At 42.4% G+C, this 17,474-nt stretch overlaps 1 protein-coding gene across 1 annotated transcript in view; it reads left to right on the forward strand.

The window, feature by feature from the left end:
• The window catches only part of LHFPL4 (LHFPL tetraspan subfamily member 4), a 52,803-nt gene extending 37,574 nt beyond the window's left edge, over positions 1–15,229 (forward strand). Inside the window, exons 2-4 of the mRNA XM_088134697.1 lie at positions 9,715–9,951; positions 15,039–15,055; positions 15,170–15,229. Coding sequence (XP_087990823.1) covers positions 9,715–9,951; positions 15,039–15,055; positions 15,170–15,229 — 314 coding nt within the window. The remainder of the gene's footprint in view (positions 1–9,714; positions 9,952–15,038; positions 15,056–15,169) is intronic.
• Positions 15,230–17,474: the final 2,245 nt, after the last annotated feature.

Consider the following 17,474-nt stretch of genomic DNA (forward strand, 5'->3'; position numbering starts at 1 on the left):
TATTTTAACTGTTCCTAAGTAAGATAGAAGAGTTGAGAATTCTCTTTCTCTTTGACAGTGCTCTTTTAATGATTTAATCTTCTCTTTTTTTCTTTTTAGCATGCTACATTTTTTTAAATTGTAAATTGCCATGGGCGTTCCTCAAGGAGAGGAACAGAAATTCAGGATATAAATGCTCTGACTTGATTTTGCTGAATTCCTATACACAACAATCAGATTCATACCACTGGGATTAATGTGTAGATTCAAGCTTAAATATCCACTTGATTTTGCCCCACACTGAATAATGCAACCCCATTCTCAGCACACGGAAAATACAGAATTTAAATATGCATTTTGAGGGGGAAAATCTACAGTGGTTTTAAGAAGTATTTTGTGAGAAAAATATTTCCCAATCTGTTGTCTTCCAGATATGTTGAGCTACAAAGTATAAAATTCTCAGCCATGTTTGTTAGTAATGATGGGAGTTATAGTTGGGGTGGTGGATTTAACTACTAATTTTAGAAGAAATAGAACCTGGAAATAGAAGAGGATTCAGGATAAAAAAATATGTTAAAATCTTCTGTAGCAGATCCCTTCCAAATAGATCAATCTAAATAGCCCAATCTTGAGACTTGCTTGCTATGCCTCTGTCTTTTCAGGAAGGGTCTTACTGGAAGAACAAGGCTATGCCACTTTATTTCATTACTTTCCCTAAAACCCTCCCTTTTCTTAAAAAAAAGAAGAGTGATGATGAGTGAGATTTTTTAAAATAACAACTATTGTAAATCTTATTAATCTGTGGCACCTAAAATTTTCTAGGCACTGTGCAAAAACTGACTAGAAGACAGTCCCTGCTTGCAAGGCACAGGATGGTGTCTTATAATGGAGGAGCAAGAAAGGACAAGAATAACTTGTGATTTTCCCTGCTGAATGTTTTAAATAGATTTAGCTTTGGTTAAAAAATAATAACTTGGCAATACTGCACATTAGGACTCAACCACAGATCTTTCTTCCTGGATACTGATTTATGGCCATCGTGAATTTTTAGTCATCCATATGCTCCCTGAAGGAGCAGGAGGAGGATGTGGGAAGCAGGGTGAGGGGTGGGGAGAAGGTTGAGATGTGGGTCCCTGTCTCTTTTTCCATTCCTTCCAGAGTTCAGATGCTATTCCCTGTCCTGGACAGCTAACCTTTCTGTGTTATTTCTGTTCTGTGTGCTCAGTCTCATCTCTTATTGCAAGGAAACTGTGGATGTGCTTTTCAGGACAACTTGCTGGCCATAATCTCTCAGGGAATATGAACATATTTTCTCTATCTGCCCCCTCCCTGCAAACTATTGAGAACCAAGCTTGAGAAGAAACAAAGAAAAGCACAAAAATGATGCACACCCGAGCACAAAAAAAGGGATGGAGCGACACTACAGCACTCTAAGTGGAATTGTCAAGAAGTCAAGCTAAAGATGTCAAAAAGGCTTGAACAAAGCAAAGTATTACAACACAAGTACTTGTATATGAGATGGGCAATGAAAATTCAAATCTTCACACAGAGTTTTTTACTGATACAGACTTAGCCTTCATACAAACTTAAGATTGCAACCAACAGAAAGCAAACATCAAATTCATTTCTTGTTGTTATACAACTAATTAATAATTAAGATTATACAAAATCCATATACAGCATGTTGTAAAATGAAATGCAAAGGGGGAAGAGGAGCAAGAATGTATATCACAGGCAAAACACTCAGAAAACTTGATCAGAGGGCTCAAAAGTCACTTTCCCTGTCTCTCCTTAAAAGCAAAAAGAAAAAACAGAAAGCACAAACCCCCCAAAACAGAACAGACACATGTCCAATTCAGTTGCTGATAAACAGCACCCATGGGTGATCCATGGCTGCAAATCAAGTGTGTGGCTCCTGGCTCAGGAGGTTAGTAAAGCCGTGAGAAGGAGTTAAGTAAATTAACCCCAAGCCTATCACCGCCTCCTTATCTGCCCTGTCTCCCTTTAAGATGTGGCCCTTTCATTAACTGGCAGCTGAAAATCAAATGATTTTCCCAAGCTCTATGATTCCCAGCAGAGGCTTTAGAAAAAGGTCATGGTTCTTTAAATTTAGAGTCTTAGGGACAGATGCTGGAGCAACAGTACTTATAGGGAGAATTAGCCTAGCCCGTAACTTCCTGTGCTGAACTATCCAAGGTCCTGAGAATTGTTAGTTCTGCCAAACCCCAATTCTTCCACCGTCTGCATCAAACCTTTTCTACGTACTTTGAGGCCTCAGCAAGGCAGGATATGAAATCATCTTTTAAGTGTTATATGGTCATTATTTTAGCTTCTCCTACTGTATGTAGCATCTATACTTCTAGATTCTTTAATAGATTCCAAATACTAGGGCTACAGCTACAAAGAATCTAGCCATCAGGTAGTGGCTACACTAAAGTCATGTTGTCAGTATGAACATTAGGCCAAGATAGGATAAGGGGGAGGGGGGAAATATATAATACAACATAGCAAAATGAGCAAGTGAAAAAGGTAAGGGAGGAAGCAGAAGGTGGTAGGACAGCATCCAGTTTGTATGTAGATGTGCTCCTTTCTGTCAGATAGAATTTCCTCATGCAGGATAACGAAGTAGATTGTAGATGCAGGATAACGAAGTAGACAAACAAGTAGCTTGTTTGTCTGTTTACTTATTTACTTAGTTAAAGAGGAAGGATATAGGTGGCTTAGACTGGAGGAAGCTGACGTTTATTTTCCTTCATTTGAACCTTGTTTCTGTTGATGGTTAAGTTCTTGCAGACTGCTGGAAAGTCAGAAGTCACTAGTCTAATGAACTGTTAAAAACTGCTTGAGACATGACTACAGAATGCCTATGAGAAGATCAGGTAAAATGCAATAGATCAAATTCTCAAACAGTGAGTTTTATTTAACCTGAGATTCACCCGGACTGGGGTTTGGACTTAGAACCTGGTTTTGGTGCCGATGCTCAGTTATGCAATCTGTAAAATAATACTTATAAGAGAACCTCTTAGAATGTGCAGAAGTCGACTTATATTTGAAGATTTTCGTCAAGAAGGTGGAAAATGTCATAAGAGGGGGTACAGGTAAGGCATGGTGTAAAAGCTTGCTGAAGCAAGTCAGGTATGGAGTGGCCAGTCTGTAGATAGTAACGGTGGGGACCTAATAGATGCCACTATGAATTCCTTTCAGAACCCCCCCCCCCACAAAATATAAATGCAATAAGTAAAATAAATAGGGTACATTTGAGAGCATATACAAAAGATAATGTGTGACAGTGTTTGATGTAGCCATGCATAATCAATAGAACCAAGAGTAAGCAAGCCTGGATGTAATCTGAATGAAGATGTGAAGATGGGAGAGGGAGTAAAGATAAAGGTGTAATTATGAATGAAAAGGTTAAAAAGTACATCAGGCAGAATTAATTGATATCATCATGTAGTTAAGGGTGCATCCGAAAGTGAAACTCTCTAGGTTGGTATATTATGCTCCTGTGAAAGAGAATAATAGAAGAACCAGGGATGACCTATGGGGGAAATACTGCAACATTCTGAATAAATGTGATTTAGAATTAAAAAAAAAAGCGAGGTGACATTAATAGATGGATAGGAATGAGAAGAGAGTGTACAGAAAAAGAAATTGTGCCAGTTGTCGATCCAAGAATGAATGAGGATTATGATCATTTGGTACTAAGCAGTACATCTGCTTAGAAAACAGTCTGTTTCCAATATATGGTTTAAGCTTAAATGTAGTCATGTGTACACATGGCAGAAGGATGAATATAAATCTAAAAGCATGATTGATTTGTTTACGACGATCGTTTGAAAGAATTAGTGAAGAGTATGGAAGAAAGAAAGTGAAAGAAGCAAGATCCTCAGGAAGAGAAAATATGAGTCTCATGTGAAAAAGTATTACAAGATAGATTAATTCTCCAAAGAGTAAATGGAGATGGGGGGAAAGGAGGACGTTTGGAAGAGTGAAAAAAATTACACTACAGAGTGCCACAGAAGTGTGTGGAGTTACCCTGTGAGAAATATCAAAAAGGTTACTTAGGTTGGAAAGGGCAATTTTACATCATTTTGATCCACTCTGGAGAAATGTCACCTAGCAAGGTAATGCATTATGGCTCATCCTCATCGATAAAATGTAGCAAATCTACCATATGAGGAAAGGAAGGAAGAGGCAGTTCTCAGGACTGTTCTTTTAACATAAATGTTTATACGTTAATGCACAGATTCCAGATCTGAAACTATGATGTGATTCTAGAACTTTTACTACTGTAAGTACTGATAGGTTTGAGTTTAAAATAGAACATAAAAACAACAGAATATAGTACTGAACTTGTCAAATAAATGCTTTGCAATAATGATCTTCAATAAGACATACTCAAAAAAGCGATTAGTATTTTATACTGATGGGCTGCTGGTTGTATAGGTATGTAAGTTATATGTCTCTAGGTGTATATGTCTGGGTGTGTATTGGAACTGAAATAAAACTATACCCATTAATGGTATCCAATGAACCTTTCCCACAGAGTTTCTACCAGCAAAATGGATGGATGAATGACTTCATTCTAGCATATCTTTAAAATCTGCACCTTTGGGGGGACATAGAGAGATGAGAAGAAAGATGTATGTGCAAAATATCTTTAAATCTCTCTAACCTTGCTCCAAATCATAGTTCTGAATTTCAGTCCTTAACCTCCCATTCTTATTCCTACCCTACTGTTGGGAAGAAAAAAACCCAACACGCACACCTCAAACGTGCACAGCCCCAAACTCACCATTTGGACATCGAATTTCAGCATCCCCGCCATAGGGTGCCTTAGGTTGCCCAGTCCTTGTCTTGTAAATTTTAGATAAACTCCTCATGGCCAGGGAGGTAGTTTAATAAAAAAGTCAGCTGGGCATGATCGATGGTTCTACGGCTTTAGAATGGGATGAAGGGAAATGCACATTCCGTGTATTTCTGATAGTCAGGGTGAAGCGCTATGTTCAAAGGCAGTAGATCAGTGTTGTCCAAACTTGGCCACTTTAAGATGAGTGGACTTCAACTCCCAGAATTCCCCAGCCAGCATGGCTGGCTGGGGAATTCTGGGAGTTGAAGTCCATTCATCTTAAAGTGGCCAAGTTTGGACAACACTGCAGTAGATCTTTCAGGAGTAGAGGATGGCAAACACAATGATGGAGCTTTGCTATATTTGTACCTTGTTCATGACTTTGTCAGATGTATCAGATTTATCTGATGCAGCACAGCACCTCTCAAGGTCCCATCGTAGCTACGCACATAGATGGCACGATAATTAATCTTATTATTATTGAAGGAAAAAACACAGCATCCCCTTATATTGTGTAAGGTAACATTTCTAGTCCGCTTCTGTTTCAACCCCAGTTCACCCAAAGCTTCTCATGTTAAAATTGCTGGCAAATTCATAATGTCAAGAGAACAAAACAGGGACTTGTGGGGCGGAGGAAAACGTATCTCAGGGTGTCCACTTTGCATAAGGAGAACTGGAGCACACCGCTGACTACTGGTGTCATCAGAAAAAATGAAGACAGTCTGAAAGAATGAGCATTACAGAAAAGGGTAAAAGAAATCAAACCAGGACCATCATCTTGTTTTCCCTGCCTCTGCCCAGTACTTCTTGGAAGAGATTTCTTTCCTCTTCTCACCTAAGAATATATATAAGCATCTGTTCAAGGTAAGAATAGCCAGGATGACTCATAAAGCTGCCTGGTTGAACTAATAAGTGTTTGTTCCCCCATCCCAGGTAGATTTGATATGCCCGAAACCAGTTCTGTTCCTCCCTCCTCATTCAGTCCAGATGGGAATTCCACAGCTAATCTGTTGCAAAATAGTGGCGGTGGTATCAGATGAGGGAATGAACATGGCCTAAGAGTCTGGTGTAAGTAAATCAACCTCTTGGCAACACCTCAATTCTTTATCATTAATTTGAGGGTTGAAAAAGAACAAGCTTATTTATAATTACCAAACAAGATAACAACATATTCATAGAATTACATATATAAAGTGAGAAAGGTAATCAGCTAATTCAGGGAATGGACTACAGGCCTATTTTTTTGTGACCCTGAGATCCCTTGGAGATTACGACACTGAAAGCTTGTGACCACCCACCAAATACTGAAGGTGCAATAGATGGCAGATTTGCAAAAGAAAGGCAAAAAAACCAAACAAAAACAAAAACAAAGAAAATCCACCCCCAAAGTGTGAAAAATCCCAGCTCCCCCTATTCACTACAATGTCATTACATTAAAACTGTATCCACTGCAGCCTCAGGTGCTGAAAAAGATTAGCAAGTGGGACTTCCAACCAGCTAGAAGTTGTTCACCCAGGTCTAACCAAAAGCACAGTCCAGAAGGAAATAGAGGATTGAATCCTGTATCATCTAAGGCAGGGGTGAGGTTGCTATGGTCCTTTAGATGTTAGAAAACAGGTCCCCTTATCCCTGGTATTTGGGTATGCTGGTCAACATTTTGACCAGCATCAATCATCTTGGAGACACAGATTCCCTACTCCTGAAAAACTTTTGACAAATACTATAGTGGAGTGAGAAGCCTGCAGGCTATTGGGCAGCTCTTAGTTATTCTGTGACTCACTGTCTCTTCTAGGGAGGTGCCAAAGGATGGGATTCAGAGAGAGAAGGAATTAAAAGTTTCTCAGTCCCAGACGGTCACTGGCTGGAGGTCAGTGTTCTGCTGAGCTCCAGCTGGCCTGGTAGAACTGTGGTGGGACTGCTCCCTCCCATCTGGACACTGGGTTCTGCCTGTCTATGGCCATTTTTGCTGTGACTGCCAGAGAGACTGGATCAGTAAAGCCCATTTCTTCTTCTTTTTTTCTGATTTGGATAAGAGAATATCAACTTTGTGGAATGCCAGTCTTCTATGAGATCAATATTCCCATTGATACCCCAAAATAAAGGTTCCCCTCCCCCCAGGGTGTACCAAGTGCTGGCTTTCATTGTGGCACTTCTCTCTAAAAATCTCTCTCTCTCGCATGCACGCACATGCACACACGCACATATATATACATTCTATCCATAGGAAGATCATTATGTGGTTTTCAGTTCCCAACCCAGCACCATAGAAACATGAGCTCATGGCAAAGGATTTGCAGAGAGGCTCCAAGGAGCTCCACCAGCTAAACACCAAGAGCAGTGGGACTTCAGAGGCCATGGCAGAAATAAATATTGACAATACTGACCAGGAGCTGTCAAACTGATTTGTTGGTGGCCTGCTCTTAGCAGCTACCTCTTTACTCCCGACAAAGTAGTTCATGTTGAGACTGAGTTCTTGTCAAACCCGAAGGAAGGAAGAGGGACTGGGCTGCGCTTCCTTTTCATGCTGGAGCAAACTAACCTGAGCAAGGAGCCTTCAGTCAACTGCCCTCCAAGTCTGAATCACCAACCACCTCTCCTCCCTTCCCTGGGGCAGGACAGGAGGCCAGTTTTGTTGCCAGGCTTCACCAGGGGGTCGTGGTGTGTAAGGGCATGTGAGCAATTGCCAGTTGCATGAGGAAATGGGTCGTGGTGCCCCAGTTGCAATGATGTAGAGGATGGTGGAACCACAGCATTGGCACGTGGATAGGGGCCTGGGAGGAGGTGCTCAGGTTAGTGGTGGGGGACTTGGGTGATGGCTGGAGAGGTGGGTGAAGAGATGGGGGTGGAGCAGCAAAACCCTGGGCAGTTCGATGGGGTTTTGTCAGGTTCAGCCCAAAGAACTCCACGAGACAGTACAGATACAGTCCTGTTGCATTTATTAGCTTCCACCTCAAAGGGAGAATCTCCCCAAACTGAATCTAAACTTCCCAAGCCAGCAAGCCAGAACACTGTGAATTCCTTAGGGTGGTGCCAGTCTCATCTTCTTAACCTTCCCACGTTCCTGCTGGGGGCTAAGGGAATACTTATCTCCCTGAGCGTGCCCTTCACCAAACCATTCCATCACAGGTTTTCAGTGCAGCACCTTTGAAAAATATGGCTATTTTTGCCAAGGGGTATCAACTTCTGAATCTTCCCAGAGACTGAGAGATTGATATTCCTATGGTGATAGATAGATAGATGATAGATAGAGATTAGATAGATAGATATTTTATCCTGTCTGGAGGATAAAAGGGATAGTGGATGAAGAGGTGGGAAATTCCGATCTCCACCATACCACACATTCAAGACAATGAGTGGGGGGCAATTCTCCTGCAGGTAGGTGATGCTGGGAGGGAGGGGAAAGGGTGGCAGGGAATCCACCAATCGCTGCCCTAAAATGACTTCCTGCTTAAAGGCCGCAAGACTGAGCAACACACCGGAAAGAGGCTGTGAGGGGCAGAGCTTTTCATACCAACAAACTTTCCTCTTCACTTAAGGACGGGGGTCTAACAAGGTTTACCCTCTACTCCTTGTAAATGGTTATGAACATTTCTACTAATATTTAAACTTGGCTAAAGAACAAAACACAATGTATTGATGTAGTGAAAACAAGGGTAGTTTGCAAGAAAAGGAAAATATAGAGAGGCACTGGCTTGAACTAGATTTAAGTATATTTTCTGTTCTCTCATGCCCTTAAATTCTCTGGTTGGCTATTTCTTACTCCTTTTCTGTGCTTTACACAATGTTGTTTACCCTGAAAGAGAATAGTTGATGGATATTTGCTTGTTTTTGCTGTTCGTTCAGAAGCTCAAGGGTATTCATACATACACATGTATATACGTAAATTAGCTTCTTGGTTAAAAATCACCACTTCTTGCCCTAGACTAATTTCTGCATCTGCTCTCTGGCAAACTTTTGAAATATTAGAAAATTATTGATATGTATTTTCTTGTTAAATAGCTTTTTCTTAAACAACTAGATACAGGTACTGTAGTTCTTGTTTAGCAACTGCAACTGGCTCCAGCACCTTGGTCATTAAATGAAGTGGTCACTAAGTGAAAATCACACCACTGCAACTGTGCTTACAATTTTAGTTCAGCTTTCCTTAGGAGAAAAACAAAAGCCTTCAGTGTGAAACTGATTAGGGTCTTGTCAGTTTCAGGCAGCAGCGCCATGGGGTTAGCACTTTTTAGGCACCTGCTGAGCTGTGAGAAAAAGAGTTCAAGAAGAAATTGTTTGTTTAGGCAATCTCTCTGCCCTGCAAGGGTAGGGAGGAGAAAAAATGGGTCAGACACAGGACAATGAGTACTGACTGACTGCAATGGTGAACATATGACTGAGAGAGACACTGCAAAGATTGTCAACGCAGGGATAGGTTGCAAAGTTATTTTTTCAGCACCATAATTGTGAACAGTCACTGTCTGAAGCAGTCACTAAATGAGGACTACCTGTAATCTTCCCTTTTAATAACTAAACATTTTCATTTCTACATTTCAATGGTCATTTTCCAATTAATCCGAGGATTCCGTGTGTTTGTCCCTTCCACACAGTATCCTGAAAAGGTAGCAGCAGCAGCAGCAGCAGCAGCAGCAGCAGCAGCAGTCATTATTACAGGCAAGCTTTCGTTAATGTAAAGGAAAACTTTGAAACACAGGAGTGATGTCTGAGCTAACTCTGTGGCCTTCAGATGAGGCCCACTGCAGCTCTCCAGGCTTCAGGCCAGCGGGTTATGCTGGCTGAGAGGGATGTCAGCTGCAGCGCCGTGTGAGGCTCCCTTCCGTCTGCAAGACGACGGATCAGCCGATGTGAGCACTGCCTGCTTCACCCTTCCTCTTCTCTTTCCCTAGCTCTCTGCCTGGTGCTGGGCTGCATGATCTTCCCAGACGGCTGGGACTCAGAGACCGTCAGGGACATGTGCGGGGAGAAGACGGGGAAGTATTCGCTGGGCGACTGCTCTGTGCGTTGGGCTTATATCTTAGCCATCATTGGCATCTTGAACGCCCTTATCCTCTCCTTCCTGGCCTTTGTCCTCGGCAACCGGCAGAACGACCTGCTTCACGAGGAGCTCAAAACAGAAAACAAAGGTGAGTGCTGTGGGTTTGGCGCACACAAACACACCCGGGCAAGCAAGGCAAACCTTCCCCCTGCCCATTCTGCGTGGGGCTGAGGCTGTGGAGCAGCAATTATTGCCTCAAATATTGGAAAAGAAAATCTTTTAGGAGTAACTATTGTAGGTTCCCTTCATATCGAAACTATAAAATGCATGTCTGGGTGTGGAGGGACTTAGGAAAATTGCCTGAAATTACAAGGATTTAGCTCAATACTAGGGAGCAGTGTTAGCATCCCATCCATTCAGATTTTACTCTGGGAAAAGGATAAGGTTCTAGCAGGCAGGAATGGAGGATGACATTGATTCTAGATCCGAGTCTGCTTCCCACTGCTCCTTTCATTTCTGAAGTTTTGATGGGATTCTTGGCTACCCATTCTTCTGTTTGCAAAAAAAGGGGAAAGATAACTATTGGGAGATTGCATCCATTCCCTTTATGATTGCATTTTTGCTCCACCTTTCTGCTCCAAGTGGCTTACGACGACAACAAAAAATATAAAGTATAAAACAAAACAGAATACCATTAATCAAAACTCAAGTAAAAATCGGTCACACCAAGAATTAACAACTAAATTCATGGCAAAGGTGTTGTGTTTTTGCTGTCTTCCTAAATGCTGGGACCCAAACAGTTCTCCGGGAAGAATCCTAGCCTGGAATCCAGGCAGGAGAAGTCTCTTCTGCAAAGAGTGAAACTTCTACTGGCAGGAGCATCTTCAGAAGAGCCCCCCTTTGCTGTTCTGAGTAACTGGGCATCTTCATATGAAGAGAGGCAGTTCTGCCGATAATCAGGCCCTCAGCCATTTAGAGCTTTAAAAGCTTAATCCTTTTCTGCTGTGGTGCCCGTGCTCTGGAATCTTCTTCCCCCCAAGGTGAGGTTGGCCTCATCAGGGTTGGATTTCCAGAGATCCCTCAAGACTTGGTTGTGCCCGCAGGCCTGGGGACCCGTGATCTAGTGAGGTGGCTCTCTTATTTTTAACATCTCTCTGTTATTTTTAACATCTCTTCGCTTATTATTTTTTTAGTTTGGTTTTTATACTTTTTAATGTATTTATTGGTTGATGCACACCACTCAAGAGTTGCTTGGAAAAAAATGCGATGGGCAGCTAATAAATTGTGTAAATAAATAAATAAATAAATAAATAAATAAATAAATAAATAAATAAAGAATCCAATGCTTTGAACGGTGCCCAGTAGGCAACTGGTAGCCAGTGCAGATCCTTCAGTACGATAATCCCTGTTCCTTGCACTGGTCAGCAGTCTGGCCATCACATTTTGCACCAATTGCAATTGCTGGACACTGTCCACAGATAGCCCCACATAAAACACATTGCAGTAGCCAAAGGGGTGTAACCAAGCCATGGGTAATGGTCATTATGTCCAACTGACAAAGAAAGGATTGCAGTTGGCACACTATAAGTGTGCAAATACTATGTGCTTGTCACTTGCAAATCCAGTGTCAACTGGGAGCCGAAGAACACTCCCAAACTGGGAACTTGTTCTTTCTGGGGGAGTGCAACCCCATCCAGAACAATCTTCATCTCCACAACATAGTACAGCTTTTTCTTTATCAATAGCACCTCAATCTTGTTTGGATTTAGTTTCAGTATTTTCTCCCTCATCCAGCCTGTTAATCTGATTAGACAACATTTGCTTCCTTGATGTTAGAAGGTTGGGAGCTCTAGAGCTGGGTGTCATCAGCAGACTGATGTCACTGCACTCCAAAGTTGTGTATGACCTTCCCACCAATGGTTTCATACAGTAATCAAATGGCATAGGATATAAAGGAGTTTGCTGTGGAACATTGTAAGTCAACAACCTAGGTATTGAAAGAGGTCCCCCACCACCTTCTGGGCCTAACCCTGATAGACGGCCCAGGAAGATACTATAGTCAATGGAATCAAAAGTTGCTGAAAGGTCTAAGAGAACCAGCAGGGTCACATTAACAGTTTCCAGTTTAGGTCTTCTATCAAAGCAATCAGAAGCCTCAGTACTATATCTGGGATAAAGCCCCAGTTGAAATGAGTCCAGAAAATCAGTTTTATCCAAATGTATCTGGAGCTGTGAGACCACCTTCTTAACCATCTCACTCAAGAATGAGGTATTTGAGATTGGCATCCAATTATAAAGATCTTCCAGGAGAATCTTTTTCAAAAAGGTCTTTTAATTGCTTCCTTTAAACATGCAGGGACAGACCCGCACTCAAGAAGGCACTAATCCTTAACCATGGGATGAGTCCCAACTTAAAGGCAAGTAGGTAGTTGCCCTCATCTCTTCACACACTCTGTCTACATTCTCAAGATCTACCAGGTGAGAAGAATCCATATAAACCCAACAAGCAGTTGTCAAAGTTCAACCCCAGTGACTTGCCCGAACAATGGGATCCAAACTGAGACAAACTGAGAATAATGAAAACTGCTCACAGTGAACCTCTGTTCTGACTTCCCTCTCCTGAAATTTTTATGGAAGAAATACTGTTGGCCTGCAATGGAGGCAGAAAAGTAAGACCTCTTCAGTGCACCAGTTGTTGTGGAGTAGGATTTGGTCTGGTTCATCATGAAAGTTCCTCCACTTGCACTCCAACCATCTTCTAGTCACCTCCCTAGTGCTGACTGAGCTCTAGGGGGAAGAGATAATGTCATCTCAACCAGGTCAATGCTACTGCTTACAGAGAAGAGGTGGATTCCCCAAACACATTCAACAAATGTTCTGGTTCCATCAGGTATCTGGTCTGGACCATTTTATTTTGTCATCCACCCTGCAGTGGTTTATAGCAGCTATCAGTGTAAAACTGACCAAATAATTATTTGTCCACGAATTACAGAACGTTCTGCCAATTTTAGATCACTAGCCAAACAGAATACCAAATCCAGCAGATGCCATGCTGCCTGTGTGGAGCCAGATACCAACTGGGACAGTCCATAGTCATCACTGTGGACATGAAATCTTGAGCCATTCCTGAATTGGCAACCTCCATGGGATACTGAAATCCTCTAAGAGGAGAGTCTACTATATCCAGTGTTAATTCAGAGATCATTGTGCATTGGGGTGGACAATACCTTAAGTATCACAACCCTGTCCAGTCTATTGTGCAAACCTCTCCCCCAAATGAGTTACTTTGATAACCAAGTTGTATTGGCAAACCTAGTAACTTCTGCCCCCATTCCTGCTATCACAAAAGGCGAGGACTCAGCTCTAAGATAAAATCATATTCCCTGTCCATCCCTTCTTTTCTTATGGTGCTCAGAGTTGTACCTCATTTGGGGAGTAGCTCAAAGTGTTAGATAATGAACAGACAAGTCCAGATTCAAATGCCCATTAAGCCTTGAAGTTCACTGGGTGACACTAGATCAGTCCTATTTTTTTCCACCTCAGAGAGGAAAAGTAGACACTACCTGCTTTTGCTTGTGCTTCTCCTGGTCCTGCCAAGACTTAGATGAAAGCCAGAGAACCAAAGGTGCCTAATTGGAAATTTAATTAATCAGAATAAATCTCCTGGCCTCTGGGTTTGGACCATCTGTTTGTATTAAGGAAGGGCAGACTTGCCAGCAAGAACCAAATGCTGAAACAGCAAGAAGTGATGCCGGGAAGGACTGAAGAGCTAAGCAAATTCCCTTTCCCTTTGTAGGTGGAAAGACATCCAGAGATTCTGTTTGCAGTCTATCTTTTGCATTAAAGGTCAAAGGTCTGTCTATACCAGCATTCATCGCTAACGCAATTGCCAGCCAGATACATTCCACTTTGTAAGCTCATAATCTTAATATGATTGGGGCAACAAGCTCCCTCTTACTTGCCACTTCTTAAGAGCTGGTATTTAAGGACAGCTGCCTTAAATACGGTCAACAAAAGGCTAGGCCACGGGAAGCTGGATCATCCACGAACTTGTGAGCAACTGCTGTCCAGTTGCCTTCTCCTACCATCTGAATTGGTGCCCGTCATCACCTGTGGTAGCTGCAAATTCCATAACTTAACCAGCAACTGCATCAAGAAGTCCTTCATTCTGTTCATCCTGAATCTGCCCAGGTGTAGCTCCAGTACAGCCCCAGATTCTTATATGTTATCAGAGGAAGAAAGGTGTCTTTTTACCCAATGCATGATTTTATATACTATTATCACTTTTATTCTAAACGGAGAGGCTCCAAATACAGTCACCTTTTCATGGGGAGTCTATTCTTGCTCCCTCCGTTCAAAGGTTAGGGATAGGGACCCAGATGATGCCTGATAGCCCATAAAAAACAAGACGCTTGTAAGACCATATCCAAAGGATAAACTCATGTCCTAGCCATGCTGCTGGTTTTGTTTTTTGTTTTTTTTAGAAATTTCCATAAATGCCACTTTTTCCCCAACTAAAATAGCATGATGTCGAGCTGGCAGGTTTTCAACCATTGCCTGCTGCAGTTGGTTGGCAGCCGTGATTATTCCTATGCTTTGCAAAGCTTCACTACTGCAGATTAAATTGCTGTTAAATTCACACCTAAAACAACCCACTAAAGAGCTGACAACTCTGTCTAGTCCATCTGTATTAGATTTTAAGCAGTGATGGTGGAGAGCGCGTTATGGCCTCCTTAACAAGAGAAAGCATCAATTTTAGAAGACCAGAAAGGCAAAAGGGTTCATGGAAGAATGGTGGATTGCTGCTGTGAAGAGAGAAACACTTTGCCTCACTTTTTAATGGCTAGGGATGCAGGGTCCCCTCTTTGAATTCTCGATGAAAAGCAGTCCTCATCCAATGACCCATTAAGAGAACACTACACTAAATGAGACGCTGTGGTCTTAAAACACATTGGCAAAGAAGCACATCCCATTAAAAACCACGGCCCTTGCTTCTGAATAATTACTGTCTAGGATTTGATTGAACATCACAGAATTGGTACAAAGCAAAACTAAGATTGGCTACCCTTCAGGTTACAGGCAATATTCAGTGCATACTTCTAGCCCACTTACAATCTGCATGGAAATAAGAAGCTTCTGAGTCAGGAACAGATGTTGATTAGGCCCAAGACAACGGTAGGAGAACTGGACAACCCGCACCACAATCCTAACTTTCTTTTTTTATGTTTTCAACAGATTTTGTTGGCACTGCGGTAAGTTCTCTGTGTTGGTGTGGCCTCACTGAGGTCTAGTCTGTGCTACCTGTGTTAATAGGGGCTTAATCCAGTTTTGTCTTGTCCTTGTTCACTAGTATGTGATTGTGTTAGGAGTTGCAGTTTGTCAAATCCTTCTTGGGAGAAGAGGATCAGGGTGCAGAGAGGAAATGAACACCCCCCCCCCCCATTTACATTATCAAGCTGTCTTGTCTAGCTCGTTCCTCTTTCTGGGGAAATATTTGTTACCCATATAGCAGTGTTGTCCAAACTTGGCCACTTTAAGATGAGTGGACTTCAACTCCCAGAATTCTCCATGAATTCCTCCATGGCTGGCTGGGGAATTCTGGGAGTTGAAGTCCATTCATCTTAAAGTGGCCAAGTTTGGACAACACTGCCATATAGGAATGTTCCTTCCTGTTCAACCAATCCTGTCTCTATGAATATGAGAATGGGATCTTCATGGCTGCGATTCCCCAGTCCCAGTGCTTCCTTCTGAGACAGACCCTGAAATTATGGCCAGCCTAATGTCTTCAGAATATGGGAGAGGTCCTGTTTGGATCATTGTTTCATTCCCTGGGCGTGATTACAGAGAATCTCCTACACGATTAGCATCCTCACAATAACAATTCTGAATGTTTCATTTATATCATCCTCAAGATCCTTGAATCTGCATTCCTCTATCCTCTTTGGCCAAGAATCTCTGACTCATAGAACCTCTTGGCCATTTCATTGCTGCCCAGGCCGTGAGTCAAATCTGCTCTGCCACTAACCCTCACTCTGCTCCCGGGAGGCCAATTTAAAAACCAGCCAAGAAAGAAAGAAACTCACATAGAGTGCTAAAAGAAGGGGGACATTTGTTTGCCAAACTGCTCCCATATTCTGTTATTATGCTTGAAAAAATTAAGGATGATAACACCGTCATTTTTTAGCTTCCTTAAGGAGGACCCTTAGGGCTCTGTAGTAGCTTTCCGGGCCCTATGGAAACCCATGGAATAAACCCATGTTCTCTAGCCTTGCCCTCAAGATTTAGAGGGCCTCCAGCCAACCCAACCCACAATATTCACAGATTCAGTAATGTGTTTCAAAGATTATCCTGTATATTGTACGTACAACTATAAATAATTAAACCCTCCTGCTAATTGAGAACACACACAGTCCTTTCCTGATATTCTGCAAGATGCACTGTCAGGTAACTGGGCTAGCAGATGTAACCTTATCCTCCCCTCCATCCCAATGCATGATTTCCCTAACCCTAACCCTAACCCCAACCCTAACTCTAGGTAGAGAGTGAAGAACTAGCTAGCTGTGGCATGCAACTAAAGGACTAATGTGAAACTGGGAGCTGTCCATGGTATTGCATAAACTGAGGATAAAACAGTCTTACTGTACTAGGAAATTGCAGTCTCCTGGAATGACAATTCCCTAGGATGCCCAAGCGTGGGAATGGTGTCCTCCAGGGAAGGAGGTGAAGCCCTGTTTCACATTCAGAACTGCTCCATCCTGGGGCCTTTTAGATGTTGCATTTCTACGCTCAGCGTCCCCAGCAAAGTTAGAGATGCCTCATAATAAGCAATACCAAATCCATCAGCCTCTTTGGTGAGCAGTTAACCACCCTAAATTGTGTTGTGTGAATTCACACTCCTCTTGCAGTCACTTTTGGGGGGCTGGAAGCTGTTTAAGTGCAGATCCTACATTTGTGGAAAATTTATTTCCATCTGGGAGACTTCTAGCAGGAAGTACCCTTGTCATATTCCCAAACCTGTCTGCCCCAAGATATGAGGACAACAGGATTCTCTTGAGCCAGAAGAGCTACACCTATGTTCCCTGCAACTGTGAAAGCTTTGGAACAGGTTACAAAGTTGATCTGTGTGCAAGTTGACATATTGTGTGTGCAGGTGCAAGGACACACACCCCTGGCTTTTGTGTTAAACTAGGGATGGATAACCTTCAGTGGCTGGAGAGTTCTTTACAAAACACCAGAGATTTTCAGCAGCAGTGATTAGAGGGAGTCTAAAAGCTGCAAAACAGGGGCCCTGGGGTCACATGCAACCCTCGGATCCCAGATTGCTCAACCTTGAACTAAAAATTGGACTCAGGGGGCAGCTATCTAAAGCAATCAGCTGGTGGGGAAAGGATGGGATACATTAACTGTAATGGTATGTGGGAATGACCTCGAGAGACACCACCTAGGGAATGGTCAGATAAGAGACAGCATAGTCTGCAGCTGGAGAGTGGGCAGGGCAAGAGGCTCAGAAGAGACCCTCCCTAATTTCTCAGGAGTAAAGGAGACGGGAGAATTGTATTTTCAGACTTGCAAGATTCTGTTAATGTAGCCTTACAATAAAGTAGAATTAGCTCATTTGGTTGTATTTCCTGTCTAGTCCATCTGGAAGGGCTGACATTAATCCCTCCCCTA

Source organism: Python bivittatus, unplaced genomic scaffold, assembly GCF_059951505.1.
Source record: "Python bivittatus isolate LINGU-HERP-01145 unplaced genomic scaffold, Pbiv_v1 ctg000080_np1212, whole genome shotgun sequence".
Taxonomy (NCBI): Eukaryota; Metazoa; Chordata; class Lepidosauria; order Squamata; family Pythonidae; genus Python; species Python bivittatus.